The 19,044-nt window shown below is 34.6% G+C and overlaps 1 protein-coding gene and 1 long non-coding RNA gene across 3 annotated transcripts; one reads left to right on the top strand and one right to left on the bottom strand.

Moving 5' to 3' along the window:
* Window positions 1-1,268: 1,268 nt before the first annotated feature.
* Window positions 1,269-14,708, bottom strand: LOC131802454 (uncharacterized). Of its 2 annotated transcripts, XR_009342207.1 has the most exons (4): window positions 14,434-14,708; window positions 8,236-8,731; window positions 8,070-8,181; window positions 7,530-7,600 (listed from the first exon to the last, which is right to left on the bottom strand). It is a non-coding gene; the product is annotated as an uncharacterized LOC131802454 (long non-coding RNA). The 2 variants fall into 2 exon arrangements; XR_009342206.1 differs by lacking the exons at window positions 7,530-7,600; window positions 8,070-8,181 and adding an exon at window positions 1,269-1,642 and having other exon boundaries at window positions 8,662-8,731; window positions 14,434-14,583.
* A 1,206-nt stretch (window positions 14,709-15,914) lies between these two features.
* Window positions 15,915-17,707, top strand: LOC131802472 (rabankyrin-5-like). The gene is made up of 2 exons (XM_059122817.1): window positions 15,915-16,151; window positions 16,252-17,707. Exons 1-2 carry the CDS (start codon window positions 16,148-16,150, stop codon window positions 17,001-17,003), a joined length of 756 nt encoding a protein of 251 aa, XP_058978800.1. The 5' UTR covers window positions 15,915-16,147; the 3' UTR covers window positions 17,004-17,707.
* Window positions 17,708-19,044: the final 1,337 nt, after the last annotated feature.

Raw genomic sequence — 19,044 nt, forward strand, 5'->3', positions numbered from 1 at the left:
GTATCTCTGTAATATAGACTTATTATGACAAATATACTTTTTAAACATGAACAATTGGTTTTGTTAATCAATAATTTTTTCACAAAAATATTATATTGCGGAAAACCACAAAACTTTAAGGGAATATTGGGATTTCTCAACAAAATTGAATCCAAGATAGTAGGACAAGATTGTTTTATTCCACATTAATACAATTTGTTACGTGCTAGCATTAAAAATATGCATTTTTTATTGTCCCTAAATTTGAAATAATTTCAAATTATTTTTCTTTTTAATCAAAACATGTTGCAAGGCCATGTCCGGCCCTGTAAACAAAAAAATGCGTGGAAAGGCCTTAAGCTGAGACCAAAACGGAGGACAACAGCGGCATCTAGGAGGAAGGACATCAACCACATTTATCCCATGCTTGTCGCTATTTTTAAAAAAGGTAGGAAATAAATTTTCCCAACATTTATTTGAGATAAAAAAAAACTGACCGACCGCCATCTATGGGTCAGTACCTGTTATCTCTCTAGTCTCCACTCATTCCAACTTCAACACCAACATATTAACTTGACCGAGACAAAAAGTCAATTAAAACAGGCGAATTTGCCACATTTGCGCTCGTCAAAATATTATAAAAACGACGAAAATATATATAAATTCTAGAGCCCAAGAATTATACCAAGATCCTTACAATAACGCTGTGATTGCTTTGGAATGTTGATAACGGAATGAGAAACAACATAAGTCTATTCCAAAACATCACCTGAGACCACATCAAATTGAAACTGATTTTCACGGTTTATATTATATTAATTTTGCATGACATTACTATATATTAATTTTACATGATTTTATTATTTATTAATTTTGCTTGATTTTGATAAATAGTTATTAATATTTATATTTAACAACATTGTATTTGTTCTTTTAGTTATAAATATATATTTATTGACTTTTTATGATTGCATAATATTCTCCACAGCAATTTCAAAACTAATTTTAATTGATTCGCCCTTAACAGCCTTCCAGAAAAGAGCTCTTTTTACGACGACATTAGAGTGGGAAGTGTTATTTAAAACATATTTTTTCATCTTGTCTAAATTCTGTGTTTGTTTGCTTTGCAATTGAAGTTCTACAACTATTATCAGTGGATGAACTCAAAGTAATGATATATTGTCTGGTGGTCTTAAGACCGTTCGATTCAGTCATTCCATACAGGAAGTACGTTTGCGTTAAAAAAATCTTAACAGAAACTAATTTCAAAACAACTTTTTATTATTTTGTATTTATTTTTATTCAATTTTTTTCCAAAGATGCATTAGGTTAAGGAAGGTCATGACGAGTACAACCCATCATATTATTTGTCCTACAGTGTTATAGGTTTACACGAGGTAGTAGCAAAACGTATGATGATTTAAAAAATATAGTATCAGCTTAGTACTTGTTGTAGTGATTCAATTCTACATACATATACAGATATAAGCATAACGTATCTAAGGTTGATGTATCTATTACAGTGGGATTGAGGGATACTGCCGTTGGTAGAGCATATCCAGTCACAAAAAAGGTTGTAGTAGTATCTACGTATCAATTGTTAGCATCAACATCATTGAAAACCATTTTGAGGGCTTTAAAACCGCCTCGACTTTTAATCCTCCTGAAAAAAATTAAATAGAAAATAAATAACTGAATTTACAATCAATTTCCTAAACTTTATAGTAATACTTTGTGTGAAAACTTGTTAATAGTCTAAAGAGGAAATTTGATGGTGTTTGAGTGGTATGAGCTGTGAAACTCGTGCAAGAGCAAAGAATCGGCCTACAACTTTTGATTCGAATCGGTCGATCATAATCGAAAATAAGAAGAAAAAGGACAACAGTACTGACCCCGACATGGCCGAAGCTAATCCCAGTGGAGATAGGATAATTCGGGACCTTTCCCAGACCATAAATGTGAGTTCACCGGTGTCTAATTCCATAGGGCCCGTTTTCCTTCAAGGTGGATCGGGATAGTCGCGTCAAATTCAGGATGCATCAGGATTCTCATTCCGGGATAATGTCTTAGGACATCGTCTAATAGAAAACGAAATACAAAATCTTCAGAAGGAAATGAGTTAAATAAAGAAATCTTTAATAGAATTAAACACCGGGAAAACAAATGAGTCTGAATCAACACTGAACTCTCGGGAAATCGACAGCCAGGTTCTGCTAGGGCTATGAATATCCTTCCACCGATGACTTCCTCTATCTCAAGGATGCTTCCAATTCCGAATCAGAGTAACCCCACCGTGTTTCATATAAATAAAACAAACCCAAATCTGACTGAGCCAAGGACAACCCAGCCAATGGCAAATATGCCTTGTCATAATGGGACGCATGTCGCTAAAGGCCCTGTAGGCAACATGTCTCCAGTAGGAACATTTGACCCTAGGTACGGATTTGGGATAAAAAAAATTAGGATTGCAATTTGATGGTAGTTCCTCGGGATTGGGTGTTGAAGAATTTGTGTATTGATTGGAGTATTTTCAATTGCACTATAACATACCATGGTCTGAGATAATCCGAGATTTCCCATTGCTACTCACTGGTAGAGCGGAATCTTGGTATTGGCTTTTCCAAAAGACCAATCGATTTCATGACTGTGAAGGATTGAAATATAGTCTATTGAGCCAATATCAATCCTCAAAATCGAACTTTGGAATCATAACCGAACTAGCACAACGAAAGCAACAACACAATGAGTCAATTAATACCTATTTTCATATCATGGGTCAGATTCGGGCAAAGCTTGTACAGCCAATATCAGGGAATGTGCAGATACAGTCCGGTCCCTCTTCTTTTATAAATGCGGTAATCCTGGCACTACGACTACGAAATGCAATTAACCCATTAATGTTAAGGAATCTTAAATTCATAAATTATGAAAAAAAAAATAAAGAGAAGAGAAAGGAAATGAATTTAATTGTAGATTCAGTCAAAAACATAGATCATGTGGATCATATATTATATGCAGAGGTCGAAATTAATTAATGAGCTAAAGATAGATAACATACCAAAAGAGATACTCGAAGACGAAGCGAACAAAATGAATTCCCATGAACTATCCACCAAACAACAACAACTCGACGATCTCATCAAGAACTTTGCGACGTTTGAAGAAAAGGGTCTCGGTAAAACACACCTGGACATACGATCCAATTGATTGAGGGAGCACAACCCGCCAAAGATCGTCACTATCCGTTATCCCCTGCCGTCCAGGCAATTATGTATGAAGAGATAGATAAGATGCAGCGGCTGAATATTATTGAAGAGAGCAACAGCTCGTGGAGCAATCGCACCACTGTGGTTAGAAAGGTTTTGCCCGGACGCTAGAAAATTAACAAAACAGAGATGGTATGGAAGGCCCGTATACCAATTCAGGGTTATGCCATAGATAGATAAGATGCAGCGGCTGTATATTATTGAAGAGAGCAACAGCTCGTGGAGCAATCGCACCACTGTGGTTAGAAAGGTTTTGCCCGGACGCTAGAAAATTAACAAAACAGAGATGGTATGGAAGGCCCGTATACCAATTCAGGGTTATGCCATTCGACCTCTGTAACGCAGCGCAGCGATTATGCAGGCTAATGGATAAGGTTATTCCTCAACAACTAAAACAACATGTTTTCATTTATCTAGGTGATCTGTTGGTGATCTCCAGTTACATCAACGAGCACTTGCGTCTTCTCAATGAAGTGGCAATATGCCTAAAGAGGGCAAACCTCACTATAGGAATAAAAAATCGCAATTTTACTTCAAAGAAATTGAGTACTTAGGGTTCATCGTAGGACAAGGCCAACTGAAGACCGATTTTTCACGACATTTTTATATCCAGCGCGATGCATCAAAGCATGGTATAGGGATTGTTCTTTACCAATTGGATGACAATCAAGGAGAGCATCCCATTGCGTTTTACTCCAAAAAGTTGAATTCTTGTCAACGAAATTATACGGTCACGGAGAAAGAATGTTTAGCAGCAGTAATGGCCATAAAAAGATTCAGACCTTATGTCGAAATGATGCCGTTTACGGTTATCACTGATCACGCATCTCTAAAATGGCTTATGTCGTTGAAACATTTAAGTGGGCGCTTGTCTCGTTGGTCACTTTTATTACAGTCTTACGATTTTGATATTAAGCACAGAAATGGATCATGTGGAATATTTCGATTTTGAATCGGAGAATTTAAGAGTGATGAGTACAAGGACTTGATAAAAACCATTACTGCCAATTCAGAAAAATTACCTGATCTCAAGGTAGAAAACGAAATAGTTTTTAAAAGACATCTCTCTAACCAGGAAGTAGATGGCGGGGGTGGACAATATGGCTTTCAAGTGGGATCACACAAAAGGTGATAGAAAAAAATCATGACGCAACTACTTTATGTCACGGAGGGGTACAAAAGACTCTTGAAGGGATCAAAAGATTATTATATTGGCCAAATATGACCACACAAATAAGGCAAAATGTTCGTAATTGTCAAAAATTTCAGGAATCAAAGTCCTGTAATCGAAATTCAATGCCTCAAATTGGAAAGGAAGTTATAACGGAAAGACCGTTTCAAAAGTTGTTCATCGACTTTTTAGGGAAATACCCTAGGTCCAAATTGGGAAACACATATATATAGTAGTGGATCATTTCTCAAAATTCACCTTTCTAAAGCCAATGAAAGACGTCACTACGGCCAAAGTAATTAAGTTCCTTGTGGATGAAGTTTTTCATAAATTCGGAGTGCCTGAAGTCATCCACAGTCATAACGGGCTCAATTTACATCGAAAGCTACAAGATTACGCACATAAAAATCGCGTTCTATTCCCCACAGTCAAACGCATACGAACGCGTTATCGAATGTGCGCTACGTAACTCGGTGCACTCTGCAACTGGAACCACACCATTCTTTGCCCTTTTCGGATTCCACATGTATTTGAGAGGAACCAATTATGAGCTTGTCCGAAAACTCATGTCGATGACGGATCATGAGGTTAAAGAGTTGCAGAGGCCCGAGAAACTCGAGCTTCTGCGCAACAAAATAAAAGAAAACTTACACAAAGAGTATTTAACCAGTTCCGAGAAGTATAACAAGAGGACAAGAGTGGTAAAAATTAGACCAGGGCAAGAAGGGTATCGCCTAAAAATCGTGCAGTCTGACTTCTCAAAGAATTTAAACGCTAAATATTGCAAAAAGTTTATTAGATGTCGGATTGTGAAACCCTTAGGCGAGAACATGTATGAACTAGAAAATTTAAAAGGTATTCTCGTAATCGTAAATGCAATATAAAGAACGATAAAATTAGGATTAAGCATTCATGTTGGCGATGTCCTAACAGTATTTAAACCTTAAAGTTGTAGTGCAATATAACGATTTCCTGACTGTGATATACGAGGTACCTGAATCTTTTATGAACGTAATTGTCCGACTTTATTTTTACACTCTCCACTAATTATGGGCTATACCCAATTTAAATATTTGGGAGGTATTTTAAAATAAGGATTTACAGTTTGAGATACCACAGTAGATCCATCCTTGCCCAGAAGCCCTAAGCTGGTTCGTCCATACACCTGAAACGATACACACATTTCACAAATGTAATTGAATTACGTCGAAAAATGGCATATTTATACTTCCCTAAAGTTATGGTCCGGCTTTATCTCAGGCTGTGAGAGTTTCCCACGTTGGCTGCAGAAACTACCAAGGTCGAGGACCACGCAGCGTTGGGGTTTTGTTGCGGGGACCGTCTAAAGACCAAATCCGGCCCTGTACACAAAAACAAATTTTGCGTGGAAAGGTCTCAAGTTGAGACCTTTTTCTCCCGTGGCGGTCTCAATATCCACGCAAAATTTTTTCATAACTCCCACATATATGGGGGGATTTTATCATTAGACAATGTTTGTGTTTTTTGGGGCACTTCAGGAGGGTAACTATAGGATGGTGGTATGGTTAGCCATGCCCATTGCTAATTATTGTGCTTTGGGTGGCAAAGGTTATCCCAGTCCCTTGCCACCGATGTGTGTCTTGTCTTTTGTTAATGGAAGACACTATTGTCATGCCTAGGTATGCTCAGTCAGGACTTTTGGTGGAGATAACCGGACTTCCACATGTGAAAAAATGAAGCGGTCCCCAATCCCCAATCAGTGGATGTAGTTGCGACCCGGAAGGACGGGAAGCAAGTCCATGAAGATTTATTTTTAGAAAAGGTTGGAATTAAATTTTCCCAACATTTATTTGAGATAAAAAAAACTGACCGACCGCCATCTATGGGTCAGTACCTGTTGTCTCTCTGATATCCACTCATTCCAACTTCAGCACCAACACATTAATTTGCCCGAGATACAAAGTCAATTAAAACAGGCGAATTCGCCGCATTTGCGCTCGTCAAAATATTCTAAAATGAATATTTTTAAATATATATAATTCTGGAGCCCAAGAATAACACCAAGTTCCTTAAAATAACGCTGTGATTGCTTTGGAATGTTGTTAACGGAATGAGAAACAACATAAGTCTAATTCCAAGGCTAAATCAAAACATCACATCAACTGAGACCACATCAAATTGAAACGGATTTTCACGGTTTTTTTAAATTTTTAATTTGCATGATTTATCCATATATTAATTTTGCTATATATTAATTACTATACATTAATTTTACATGTTTTTTTATTTATTAATTTTGCCTGATTTAACTATTTATTAATATTTATATTTAACGACATTTTATTTGTTCATTTATTTATAAGTATATATTTATTGATTTTTTATGATTGCATGATTTTCTCCACAGCAATTTCAAAGCTAATTTTAATTGATTCGCCCTTAACAGACTTCCAGAAAAGATCTCTTTTTACGAGGACAATAGAGTGGGAAGTGTTATTTAAAACAGATTTTTTTCATCTTGTCTAAATTCTGTATTTGTTTGCTTTGCAACTATTATCAGTGGATGAACTCAATCATCAAAAAAGTAAAGAGATATTGTCTGTTGGTCTTAAGACCGTTCGATTTAGTCATTCCTAACAGGAAGTGCGTTTGCGTTAAAAAATCTTTACAGAAACTAAATTTAAAACAACTTTTTATTATTTTGTGTTTCTTCTTATTTAAAATTTTTTGGTTTTTTTTTTGTTTTTTGTATAAAATTTTTAAGAAAATTTATAAATACCTTTGACGATATTGAAGATTTTTGTTAGAATTAGGAGTTTTTTTTTAATAAACATGATGTGACTTATATAGTATAGTATAAAATGTTAAACAAAATATGGAGGATTAAAAGGATGAGGTAAGTGATGGATGTGGGCGGTTCATAGGGGTCACTGGGAGTATGATAGAAATGCAGTGATCATAGTAATGTGTTCGAACTTAAAGCCATCGGGTTTAGGTTTCATTGATGTTGTTGCACTTTTATTTTAGCTTCATTTTGATTTTGGTTTCCTAGTTTTATGTTGCGTGTCAGGGGCTGATGGTATCCGGGTTGGGAGTACACCCTAGAGAATAAGGCTGGGTTGGCCGGAGTCCGAATGGGAAACATCCCCAAGCCGCCTCCTTGGCGCACGTAACAAACAATGCACAAAATGTGTATATGGGGCACCTAAAGGAAAAATATATTTAGGGGGTAGCTTTGTTCTACATTCTGTAATTGTGCCATGGTATTACCCAAATACGTCAAGGCCATATCTTAAATTCATGCAATCATATGATTACAATTTTGTCAAATATTATTCATTTGACAACATTTTGGCAATTTGTATTTATAAATCCATTGTACATACACAAACCAAATGGGTATTTTTGAAATGACGTTATCTTCTTAATTTTACCATGGATTCTTTCAAATATAAGAAAAAATGTATTTAGGTAGTAACTTTTTTCTACATTATGTAATTGTGCCATGGTCTTACCCAAATACATCAAGTCCATATCTTAGAATCTACCATGGTAAAATAAAATCAAGGTAAGGCTATGATACCATAATAAATCGTTTAATTTTCAATGCTGAACATTTTCAACTTTGAAATTTTTATACGCCCGACTTATTTGGGTAACACTCATATAAATACATGTTTTCAAATTATGCGGTAAAAATCGTCGACTCAGGGCGTCGAATTTAGGTTCCACTGTTAGGTATCGCTGTAACCATGGTAAAAGAATACAGGTAGTCGGATCACACACCTACAAAACCAAATGAAAATCAGATTTTATTGGTGCGCTATAGAAAAAACATACTTCGTTTGCCAAAATCGACCATTTGAGAAAAGTCGGCATATAACAACAATACAAAATTAAGTTTTATTGACGGGTATATACGGCTGCGTGTGATGGATAAAAATCAAAGATGTAATTTTAAGCTATAGTGTTGTCTAATGTCGTTTGTAACAAGTGTTGTGTCCCTTCAATTTAAGATGCCATCAGATTGCAAGCCATTGCGAGGCCTTCCAACAGTTTACGCGGAAGGTCGCCTTATTTAAACCGGCTATATGTCATAAAAATTTGTGCCGACATCTAAAATTCCTATTATTGCCAGCAGATTGATGCGACAGTGTCCGTTGTGCCAGAAAAGGGCCATATAATTTCCGCCGACATAAGTTCCCACAAGCTAATTAAGTATCTGGCCAAGCAGGCAACGAAGATAAAAAATTTTTAAATAGTTACCTCAGGTTATTCGGAACCGGCACCGAAGCGCTTTATCAACGGGTGTGAGGTGACCGCTAACCAATTTGACCTGAAATAAATTAACAAAGAAAATTAAATAATTATTCAATTGATTCGACGTAAAATTTAAGTATTATTATTGTGAGGAAAATTATTACCACGAAACTTGTTCGACGTGAGTGAAGGAACGCCCTCAACGTTCAACTAGGTTTAGACGAAACGTTTTTTTTAGACAGGTTAAATAAATGTCTAACACTACCTAATCGAGCTCCATTAGGCAGAATATCTTAGATGAGTAAAAATAGCCCGAGTTGGCCGAATACCTAGTGTGAAAATTGTTGTCGTCCAGAATATTGACTCACATTCCTCGTGTTGTTTGGTGTTAATAATCCGTTAAGAAACCATGATAAAGGTAATGTTAATAAATGTATATGTTTGAATGTTAAAATTCTTTCTAACTTGAACTTAAATTCTTTCTAACTTCTTGTGGAAAAATGGGCCCTTGAAACCAATGAGAATGGGTGCAAAGGATCAAGGTTGGGTGGGCAGAGTGGAGGAGTCATAACCACCAAGCTCTTTTTGCCATGAGTGCGTGTCGTGTTTGTGATCGTGTTGTTTTATTTGTGTTTTTCCCCTTTACATTTTGATTGTTAGTACCCTAGGCCTAAAGGTGGAAGGGTGGAGAACCCCCTGAGAGTTGCATTCCTGAGCTAGATGGAACCCCACCTTAAGCACCACTGCAGGCGGTACATAACAAAATTTGAAAGGAATTTTATTTTAATTCGTTAAAGATGTTAAAAAATGCATATCTTAAAAACATCGGATTGTCGTCGTATAAAAAAACATTCTTCAAATTTTTGCATATCAATGTTCCCAAGCGTTGGTGCATCTACCCATGGCTAAATAAGAAAGGTTGCTCAACTTCAAAGAAACTAGAAAAATGCAACTCTGTGCAGGAGTCTTATAGTGTCAAATAATATTTAAAATATGCAACCGTAGGCTTTGTTTCATAGTCGCTCATCAACTTCTGTTGACTGTAGAATTTTTCGCGACATTTAAAAAACAACAACAAATCCCAAAAACGAACAAACAATTTTCGCAAAAATAAACACAAACATACGTGCCTTTTTTGAATTTTTTCATTTCTGAAGAGGATTTGGATATCCTCCGCCTTTGCGGAAACAAAACAAAAGGAAAGCTAGTAGAATTGCAAATGAAACAAAAGTATTAAAAATCAATAATGGAATGCCGGTTAATACTCCAAACACCAATACAAACGCACTAGTAAAAACACAGATGAATACAATTACACCGTATTATCCTGGCCCTTTCTTTGTATTAGTTTCTTCAGAAACCCCTATTAGTACAAGAAAGAAAAATTGCGTTCTACACCTCTATGCCAAATTTCAGAAAATAAACATCACAGATTAGCCTGCAAAAATATTGGTTACAACACCTTAACGTTTACCTTTAATAACGCAATCTCAGCAAACCTTTTTAGCCCAAAATGGAAATTTAAAACAATAGGTCTCAATCAAAGACTTCATTCCGGAAGGGTTCGTGCAACGTTTCTACACCATCAAAACGTACTACCGCTATTACGATAAAACAACAAGTTGAAGCCAACAACGATATGGACGTAGTCTCAGTTTATCGGTTCTCAAGAAAACCAAAAAAAATATTTTTGAATACACTGAAACCATTAAACATATACGATGGCGTACCCACTGAAATAGTTATATGTGGAACAAAAATAATACCAGAACTGTATGTGCCTCCTTTACGCCTCTGTTTGAATTGTGGACGTCAAGGACACATTGCCATTTATTGCAGGTTAACAAAAATGCCTAAATTGCAATAAAATGATAATTTTAGACATATGCAGCTCGCCGCGTTGTATTCTTTGTAACAGTATTGACCACTTTGCAACGGACTCAAAACTATGTCAAAAATACTCACCTCTCTCAATAGTACAGAAGGTTTAAAACGTGTTAGAAAGCTTCCAGCAATATCTACTCCCATTTGCAGCAAGAAAACCATTTATAGAATCCAAAACACAATGCTCATAAAAATACATAACCTGTAAATTAACATTTTTATACAAAACATGAATCTACTACAATATAATGTACAAAGTTTAACAAAAAACAAACATTAAAATAGATATATGATTACTTAGTGAAATATTTAATTAATTAATTAAAATTAATAAAAGTAAAAATTTATCACCTTTCAAGTGATAAGTATGTTGGCGTAGTCATACTCTTTAAAAGAAACATTAATTTCCAAAAGATCTCATTTGAACCCCCTCTTAACATACTCATATGTCAAACTAACAATTTAACTTTAGTTTCAGTTCATTAATACCTCTAGTTAATATCAACCAAACACTCATATGTGGTGACTTTAATGCGAGACTTCTGCCCATGGTAATATATTTGTTTCACAACGTGGGAATACTATAAATGAAATTTTGATGCTACAAAATTTCGATGTTTAAGTGATGGTAGCCATACCTTTAAAAAAGCTGTTATTGACTTAAGAGGATTCGGTTTGGACCTATCCTTTACAAATTCTAATTTACCCATACAATGGAAAAAAAATTCTGTGATTTGTGTGTTCACGGATAAGTGAACATGTTTTTATAATAAAAAAGAATAGCGGGGCTACCTAGTGCAGATGAGAGGGATTTGTTAAACAGGGATCTTAATACAGTCCACATTAAATAAAAAAAGAAAATGCGGTGAGCAGACCTTCGAGTTAGAAATAAATAATATAGAATTTTCAATTGCTGCATGTGTTATGGTGGAGTTAGATTAGGGGATGTAATATTTACTCAGACTGATAAGCAAGTGCAGAATGTTTGCTTGCCACATGTGAGATAGCTATGCGTGTTTATGACCTCCCCCTAAGGTTTATGGTGCATAGGCATGTGTACAGTTGGTATCTATCTCTCTCTCTCTCTGTCATTTACACTCAATGATAATTTAGATAAAGTCATGTTATCATAAGTAGTTCTTAAGAAATATTTTTAATAAATAAATTTAATGTCTTACAAACGCTCAAACGGCAAACAATTTGCGTCTTTTAATTATTGATCCCGGTTTACATTGGTCCTTCGAGCCGGATCGGTAGAGGATAGTGGAGAAAAAAATCTCCGCATACATGTTGAAGAATTTTAATGTCGAGGAAGTCCTGTCAGCTAGGCTAAATTTGGAAAAATTACCGAGCTAAAACTACAGCAGGAATTGATCTCATACAGAGGAAATTTACAAGTCAAATAAAAGGATGCGGAGTCAAAAAGAGACTTCAGCACAGAAGACTGTGGGGGCGGTGCACACCGAGTCATATTTGAAGACAGAAGGGGTGAGGCATATACCCAGGAGGAAGAATCGGTAAAATGACCGCCAATGATGAAAACAAAGGAAGAGGTTGCCACTCTTCTTGAGTACATTAAAGACGGAAGAAGCCATAGAAGGCGTATTTGACTTCGCCAAAGAAAAACTTATGGACGCGGCAAGAGACGTGATATGCTATCCAGGCGTTCATAGGCGGTTTTTAGAGATGCTTCTAAAGAAGTCCAAACTAGCCGCTGCTACCAGAGCAAGTCACTGAATGCGACAGCGAGGCTGTATTCGGAAGATGTTAAGGTCATCCTTACAGTCACGCAGGCTCTTAATGTGGAGACCAAAGAGAAAGTCCTTGGCTTGAAGAAACAAATGGTTTATGGTGTATAGGCATGTGTACAGTTGTTATCTATCTCTCCTTTTCTGTCATTTACACTTAATGATAATTTAGGTCAGCTATGGGCAGCCTCGAACGAAAAAGTATAAGTAAACCAACACGAACTCGCAATGAGAATAAGAATCAGTCGTCGATGAGACACCGACGAATGAAGACGCGTTTCGCTCTACGCATTGCTACCGTTGATGCACTTAGCGAAACAATTGTTTCATTTACATTTTTCATTTCAGCTTAACTACATGCCAGAATGCTACAATCATATTTTATGGTTAAAAATGCTTTTGGCAATATTCAATGCATTTTATGTGGCAAAACATTTATGCATAAAAGTTATGACGAATTGAGACGTATTTTAACAATTTTCATACAGTGAATTGTTTATTTACATTTAATTTTTTATTTACGTTTTTTGGTTGAATTGAAATTAAATTTATATATTTGTATTTATACAAAACATTTCCCCTATAATATGCTAGTACACTGTAAAAATAATATCATTATGCATTAGTTGGCGCTAACAACTCATGAATGCTAACTGAAATTTCTTTGAGTATACGTTCTCTCTCTCTCGCACCAATACACATTCATTTTTAGTTTTGAGCATCCCTGATTTAGGTTAAGTCATATTATCATAAGTAGTTCTTAAGAAATATTTTGATAAATATATTTAGTGTCTTACAAACGCTCAAATGGTAAAGACTTTGTGTCTTTTAATTATTGTTTACAGGTGGAAGCCACCAGCTTCCCATATTACTAAAATGTAAGAACATCAAAAGCAAAGGGAAAACATTTTTGGCAAAAAACAACTGTTTCATAACTTAGGGAAACTATCTTTAAAACCAAATTTTAATGAAATTCAATCCAAAATTACGACTTATACCTTTAAGAAAAACAAAACTCCAAAAATTTGGTAGAATGCTTATGTTAGGAGGCAATACCAACTTCAATTAGCCGCACAAAAAACGTATGATATACACAATAATGATACTAATGCAAGAAATTATTTGAAATGTAGTAATGTATGATAAGGAACAAGCATTTGAGGCTCCGCTGCCGGCTTTAATGGTATTACTTACGATATAATTCAGATTCAGCAAAGGTAACCCTATTTGAAGCAATGAATCAGTTAGGGAAAAAATGCGAAATCCGAGACGACGGGAGAAAAAGTAAAATAGTCCCAATATCAAAGAAAGGAAAATATCTGGAAATGTTCAGCAATTTCAGTTCCCTTTAAATTATTAATCTTACAATAAAAGAATGCAAAAATCTGTTGATGATAACAATATACTGCCACACATGCATATATAAAACATATGTCTTTTTCCATGTGCATCAAAAAAATACTACACACTATTAATTATCATAAAAGCAAACGTGAAAAGATTATCATTCTATCAGTAAATGTTGAAAAGGCTTATAATTGTGTCAACATAGAAATTATTCAAAAAATTCTGAATGAAATCAATTCCGCCTTAGCAAATTTCTTAGTCGTCGAATACTGGCAATGAGAAATGATTCTATAGACATCTACAATCGACCTCCCTTAGACAGTTGTTTAAGTCCTATGCTCTTTAACATTTGCATTCTCGGCTTATATGGAATTTTCATGGAACAACTCTAGTTTAGTAAAAACTCTTAGATTTTTTCGAAATTTTTTCCAGAGGTAGGTATTTTTACCCTGATCCCGGGAAACTATTTTTTTCTTGGGGGACGGACCCGGGACCCCAGATTTTTGACCCAAAAATCCGGGATCAAGACCCCGCCTGGACCCGGATCCACTTACCCGATATAGACAATATGGGTATCGATTGAAAGCTTATAGAAATACCTATCCAACAAGTGGTCACATGAAGGGGTAAGTTGTCATGGTTCGGAAGTTATAGTCAAACCTGACTCCTGGAAACATAAAACTAAGCAATAGACTTTTCAACAGGAACACCGAACACCGACAACAACCAGATTTTTATATGTCCAAACACAACAATGAGAGGAAAAATTACAAGATATATACAATATTCTTAGACTTACTTCTTAAAACTTTGTCCAGCGATCATTTTAATGAATTGTGTAAATTCTTTAATAAAAACAACATCCAGCTGTAACTTTTAAAATTACTACAAATAAGTGACATAAAGTAACAAGCAAAGAATACATAAACGGTAACCAGTAACCAAAAACACTAAGTATTGGTACATGAATACTTTGGGTATCGTACAAACCATGGTAAAAGAATATAGGTAGACGCATCGACACAGCTGCTGGGACAATGAACTGTCAAACCAATTTTGGGAATGAAAATGTTGAATGAAAAATTATTTAAATTTGCAAAAATTTTTGAAAACGCGAATTATAATAGCCTCCTTTTGACTTAGAATAAGAAAACATATAAAAATCTACTTATATTTTAAAAAAACATTTCAATTTTTTTGACATATCAATGCTCCTAAGCGTTGATGCATCTACCTGTATTCTTCTGCCATGGTACAAACATAGCTCATCATAAAAGAAAAAAAATGTGTTTGGGGTAGCTTTGTTCTACTTTGTTCTGTAATTGCGCCATGCATCTATCCATGGTACAATGATATTAAGGTAGGGCAATGATACCATATGATTTCAATTTTTTTATTTTCTTGGCTTAATATGTCATCTTTATTTGTTTATGTATGTGTTTTCTTTTCAATAATAAAAAAATTGTTCAGAAAACATTCAAATTCGGATGTTTTCAAAATGTTTATTTCATCGTATGCATCGACAAAATCTAGAGTTTTTGTAGTGAAATAATCCTTAAGAGATATATAGAACCTGGTTTTGAAAAGAAGTGTTGACCTTTAATTCAGTTTTCGCGGTTTTCAATTATTTATTCAAATAAATGCAACAAGTTGTTTGATTTTGTTATTGTTTTGATACTATTTCTGACATTACAAGCCAAACAGGTAGACCTCTATACTTTCAATTTTTTCAAAGTTGACCTACCTTCTCTTCATTGTACCATGCATGGTAGGTCAACTTTGAAAAAATTGCAAGTATAGAGGTCTACCTGTTTGGATTGTAATGTCAGAATTACTATCAAAACAATAAAAAAGCAAACAACTTGTTGAATTGATTTTGAATAAATAATTTAAAACCGCGAAAACAGAATGAATGGTCAAAATTTCTTTTCAATATCATGTTCTATATATCTCTTATGGTTTATTTCGCTACAAAAACTGTAGATTTTGTCGATGCATTCGTTGCAATAAGCATTTTGAAAACACCCGAATTTGAATATTTTCTGAACAATTTTTATTATTGAAAAGAAGACACATACATAAGCAAATGAAGTTGACATATTAAGCCAGAAAAATAAAAAAATTTAAATCATATGGTAGTTCTGCCCTACCTTGAATTCATTGTACTATGGTACAATGCATCTATCTATAATCTACCATGGCTGCAACTTTTGTTTTGAAACGTAGTTTACCAACAGCTGTTTTCACAGTGGAAGTAGGTTTTTAGAACCCTTTATGCAGATTTTTACATTCTAAAAGGCTATCTGTACTTGTCGGGTTTTTGTTTTGATTATAAATTTTATCAGGCATTTTTGCTTGGTCGATTTTTTTTTCTCCCTACTTCTCATTTTTATATGAGCTCCAGTTGTGTTTTCGTGTATTTTGCGTGATTAAAAAAGAAAATTATTTTCAAATTTCAATTGATTTTCATCTAAATTTGTTCATTTGTAGTTGGAAAAAGCTTCGGCAGCACAATGAGTATGAAATTTAAATTTTTCTGACATTTGTGTGAATTTTCTAAAATATACCAAAAATATGGGCGTTGCATTATTCAATACAAATTTCTCATTTCGAATAGGTGGATCACCGGATGTTGCTACGTTACAAAAACTAGAGAAACATTTAGCGCTGCTTAAACAAGAATACACCAAACTACAAAAAGGATATGCGGACTTAGAAAGGAAATACAGTAAAGCGGTTGCCTCATCCGACTCAGAATCGGTTGGCGAATTTAGTAGCTTTGTTTCTCGGCTGGTGTTAACAGTTGCTTCCTTGTATGGGCGAACGGTATACTCGGACTTAACTATTAAAATGAATACAAAAGTTATGCCAGCCCATAAGTTCGTTCTTCATGCAAGGTCCGAAGAATGGCGGGAAGATGTCTTATCCGACGTCAACCAATTAGATTGGAGTGATATGGATGAGGAAATATCAATAGCGCTATTACGATGGATTTATACGGATGTTGTAGATCTACAACATGACCGTCTATCATTAGGTCTTCTGAAAGCATCCCACCGCTTTCGTCTTCCTGGTTTATTGGGATTGTGCGAAAGAGCCTTGGTGGCATCAGTGGGTGTTCGTTCCTGTGTACGATTCTATTGTGTAGCAGAAGAGGTTGGTGCAGCCAGTCTTCTTGATTACTGTTCTGGACTAATTTCTACACATTGGGAAGATTTAACTCCTCAAGACTTTGAGCATATGTCTGGACCTTTACTTTTTAAAATGTTAAAGAGCAAAACAAAATATCCCCTGCATGCTGCTATACGTCTATTGCGAGAAGATGTTGTATTCCTATGCCTTGTAGAAAATGATGGCAAGGTAAGGTAACATAATGGATTCTAATCTAAAGAAAATAAAAAAGTGGCTCCTCGATTAGTAAAATTTAAGTTATGTAGGATACCATTTATAAAAGTTTAAAATTTTAACATGTAGCCACTCTTGGAAATATTTTCACATTTATTAGAGATGGGACTCCCACTAGAGTGAATCGTTATGGTTTGTGTTTATACCCTTCAAAACACTGTGAAGCATGGTATTATGTCTTTGTCGCTTTGTTCGTAACATGCAAAAGGAATATATACCCATAATTTCGTTAGATCTCCACAGTAGAATTATATTCTCAGTCGATTTATTTCTGCTTGTCCGTCTCCTTTATTGTGCATCAAAAAACATAAGGCCGAATTCAACCTAGAAGTAAGTCTGTCAAATCAGACTTACTTCCAGGTTGAACTGAAAGTCGTAATATTTCCCCATATCAATATTATTTCGTAAAATGCGGAATATAAACTATATATCTCCACAGTAGAATTATATTCTCAGTCGATTTATTTCTGTTAGTCCGTCTCGTTTATTGTGCATCAAAAACATAAGGCCGAATTCAACCTAGAAGTAAGTCTGTCAAATCAGACTTATTATTATTTAATATTTTCAGACAAATAATTTCACCAAGTTTTTCAAAATATCTTGGACACAACCCATTAAACTCTGTTCCAGAACCTGCAATAATCTACTAGTTTTGGAATTTTTTTTCGATATCATAAATAAAAGGTAGATTATCGTAGTAAACATTTTTACACTATTGCAGATCTGAAACAGAGCATTAGTTTTACTAATAAACCGTCCCTAAAATAGAAATGAGTAAATAAATGCGGTTATATATTATATGATATTCACCGATTGTTGTATGCTAATCATACTTGGTCTTTTCCAGAACCTACAAGAATCTATTAGTTTTGCAATTTTTCTCCATATCTTAAGGGGAAAATCGGTTATTGTAGTAAAAACTTTTACATTCTACCAGTTCTGGAAAAAAACAACTGTTTAACGAGCTGAGTCGACCTAGCCCGGTCAGGGCTAGGAACATTTTGAGTGGTCATCGGATAAGATTAAGCGGATGTATAGCCCATAAAATTTGTATGTAAAAAAAAATTCCATTCAACTGCGAATATTTTTAATGCTGAAAGTCACTTCCCGGCAAAGAAGCATAGGGTAAGTGTACCAGTAGTCGGCACTTTTAGAATTTCCAATGTTTCAATCTTTCAACATTCTGAGTGAAATCTTTCAATTGCAGAAAAAAAATGTTCAGATTCCAAATTTTGTTTAGTTTTCGAAATAATAAACAACAATTGAATTTGTTTTTATTAAATTGGCAAAATTTGCTATTTTACTAAAATAGTAGTTTTTTGCCAGTAGTCGGCACCATTTTCCAATGCTCGGTATGTCTATTTGCCAGTAGTCGGCATATAGTATTTCAGTAAAAATATTATTTTGTATTTTTTTTTATTTCTAATAGTATAAAACAATGCTATATTACTAATTCACAGTTCAATTAATTAATTTCGTTTTTAAATAGTGTTTTATTTAATAATCATTCTAAACCAAATACAGGTAGAAAATCAAGAATAGTATGGTTACCTTCAGTAACGTATGGATTTTCAATTAAAATAAAAATGAGATTAAATAAAAAAGAAAAAAGGTTTTTTTATATTTGGAATTTGTGAATTGATCTCTTACCTTTCTTTAAAAATGCCACCGTTATCTAAAACGTCAAATAGCTGATTTAAAAAACCTACTTAATTTAGAAAAGTTGGTCAAAAAGCACAAATAAAAACAACTGCCGACACAAAATATTTTTTTATTTGTGTAGTTTTTGGATATTTTTTAATAGTTTTCTCAAGTTTTGGTGAAATGGGTCAAAAATTATATTTTTCTAGTAATCGGGTCCCCCTGCCGACTACTGGCAAATCTCTTTTTTTCTGTTCCTAATGTCGGCATTAAATAATGTAACAGAAAAATGCTTGATTTGTATATTTTTTAAGTTATAAAATGATCTTTAGACTGTTATTTACTTTAATAAAATATTTCTGAT

The sequence above is a fragment of the Musca domestica genome, unplaced genomic scaffold (assembly GCF_030504385.1).
Source record: "Musca domestica strain aabys unplaced genomic scaffold, Musca_domestica.polishedcontigs.V.1.1 21, whole genome shotgun sequence".
Lineage (NCBI taxonomy): Eukaryota > Metazoa > Arthropoda > Insecta > Diptera > Muscidae > Musca > Musca domestica.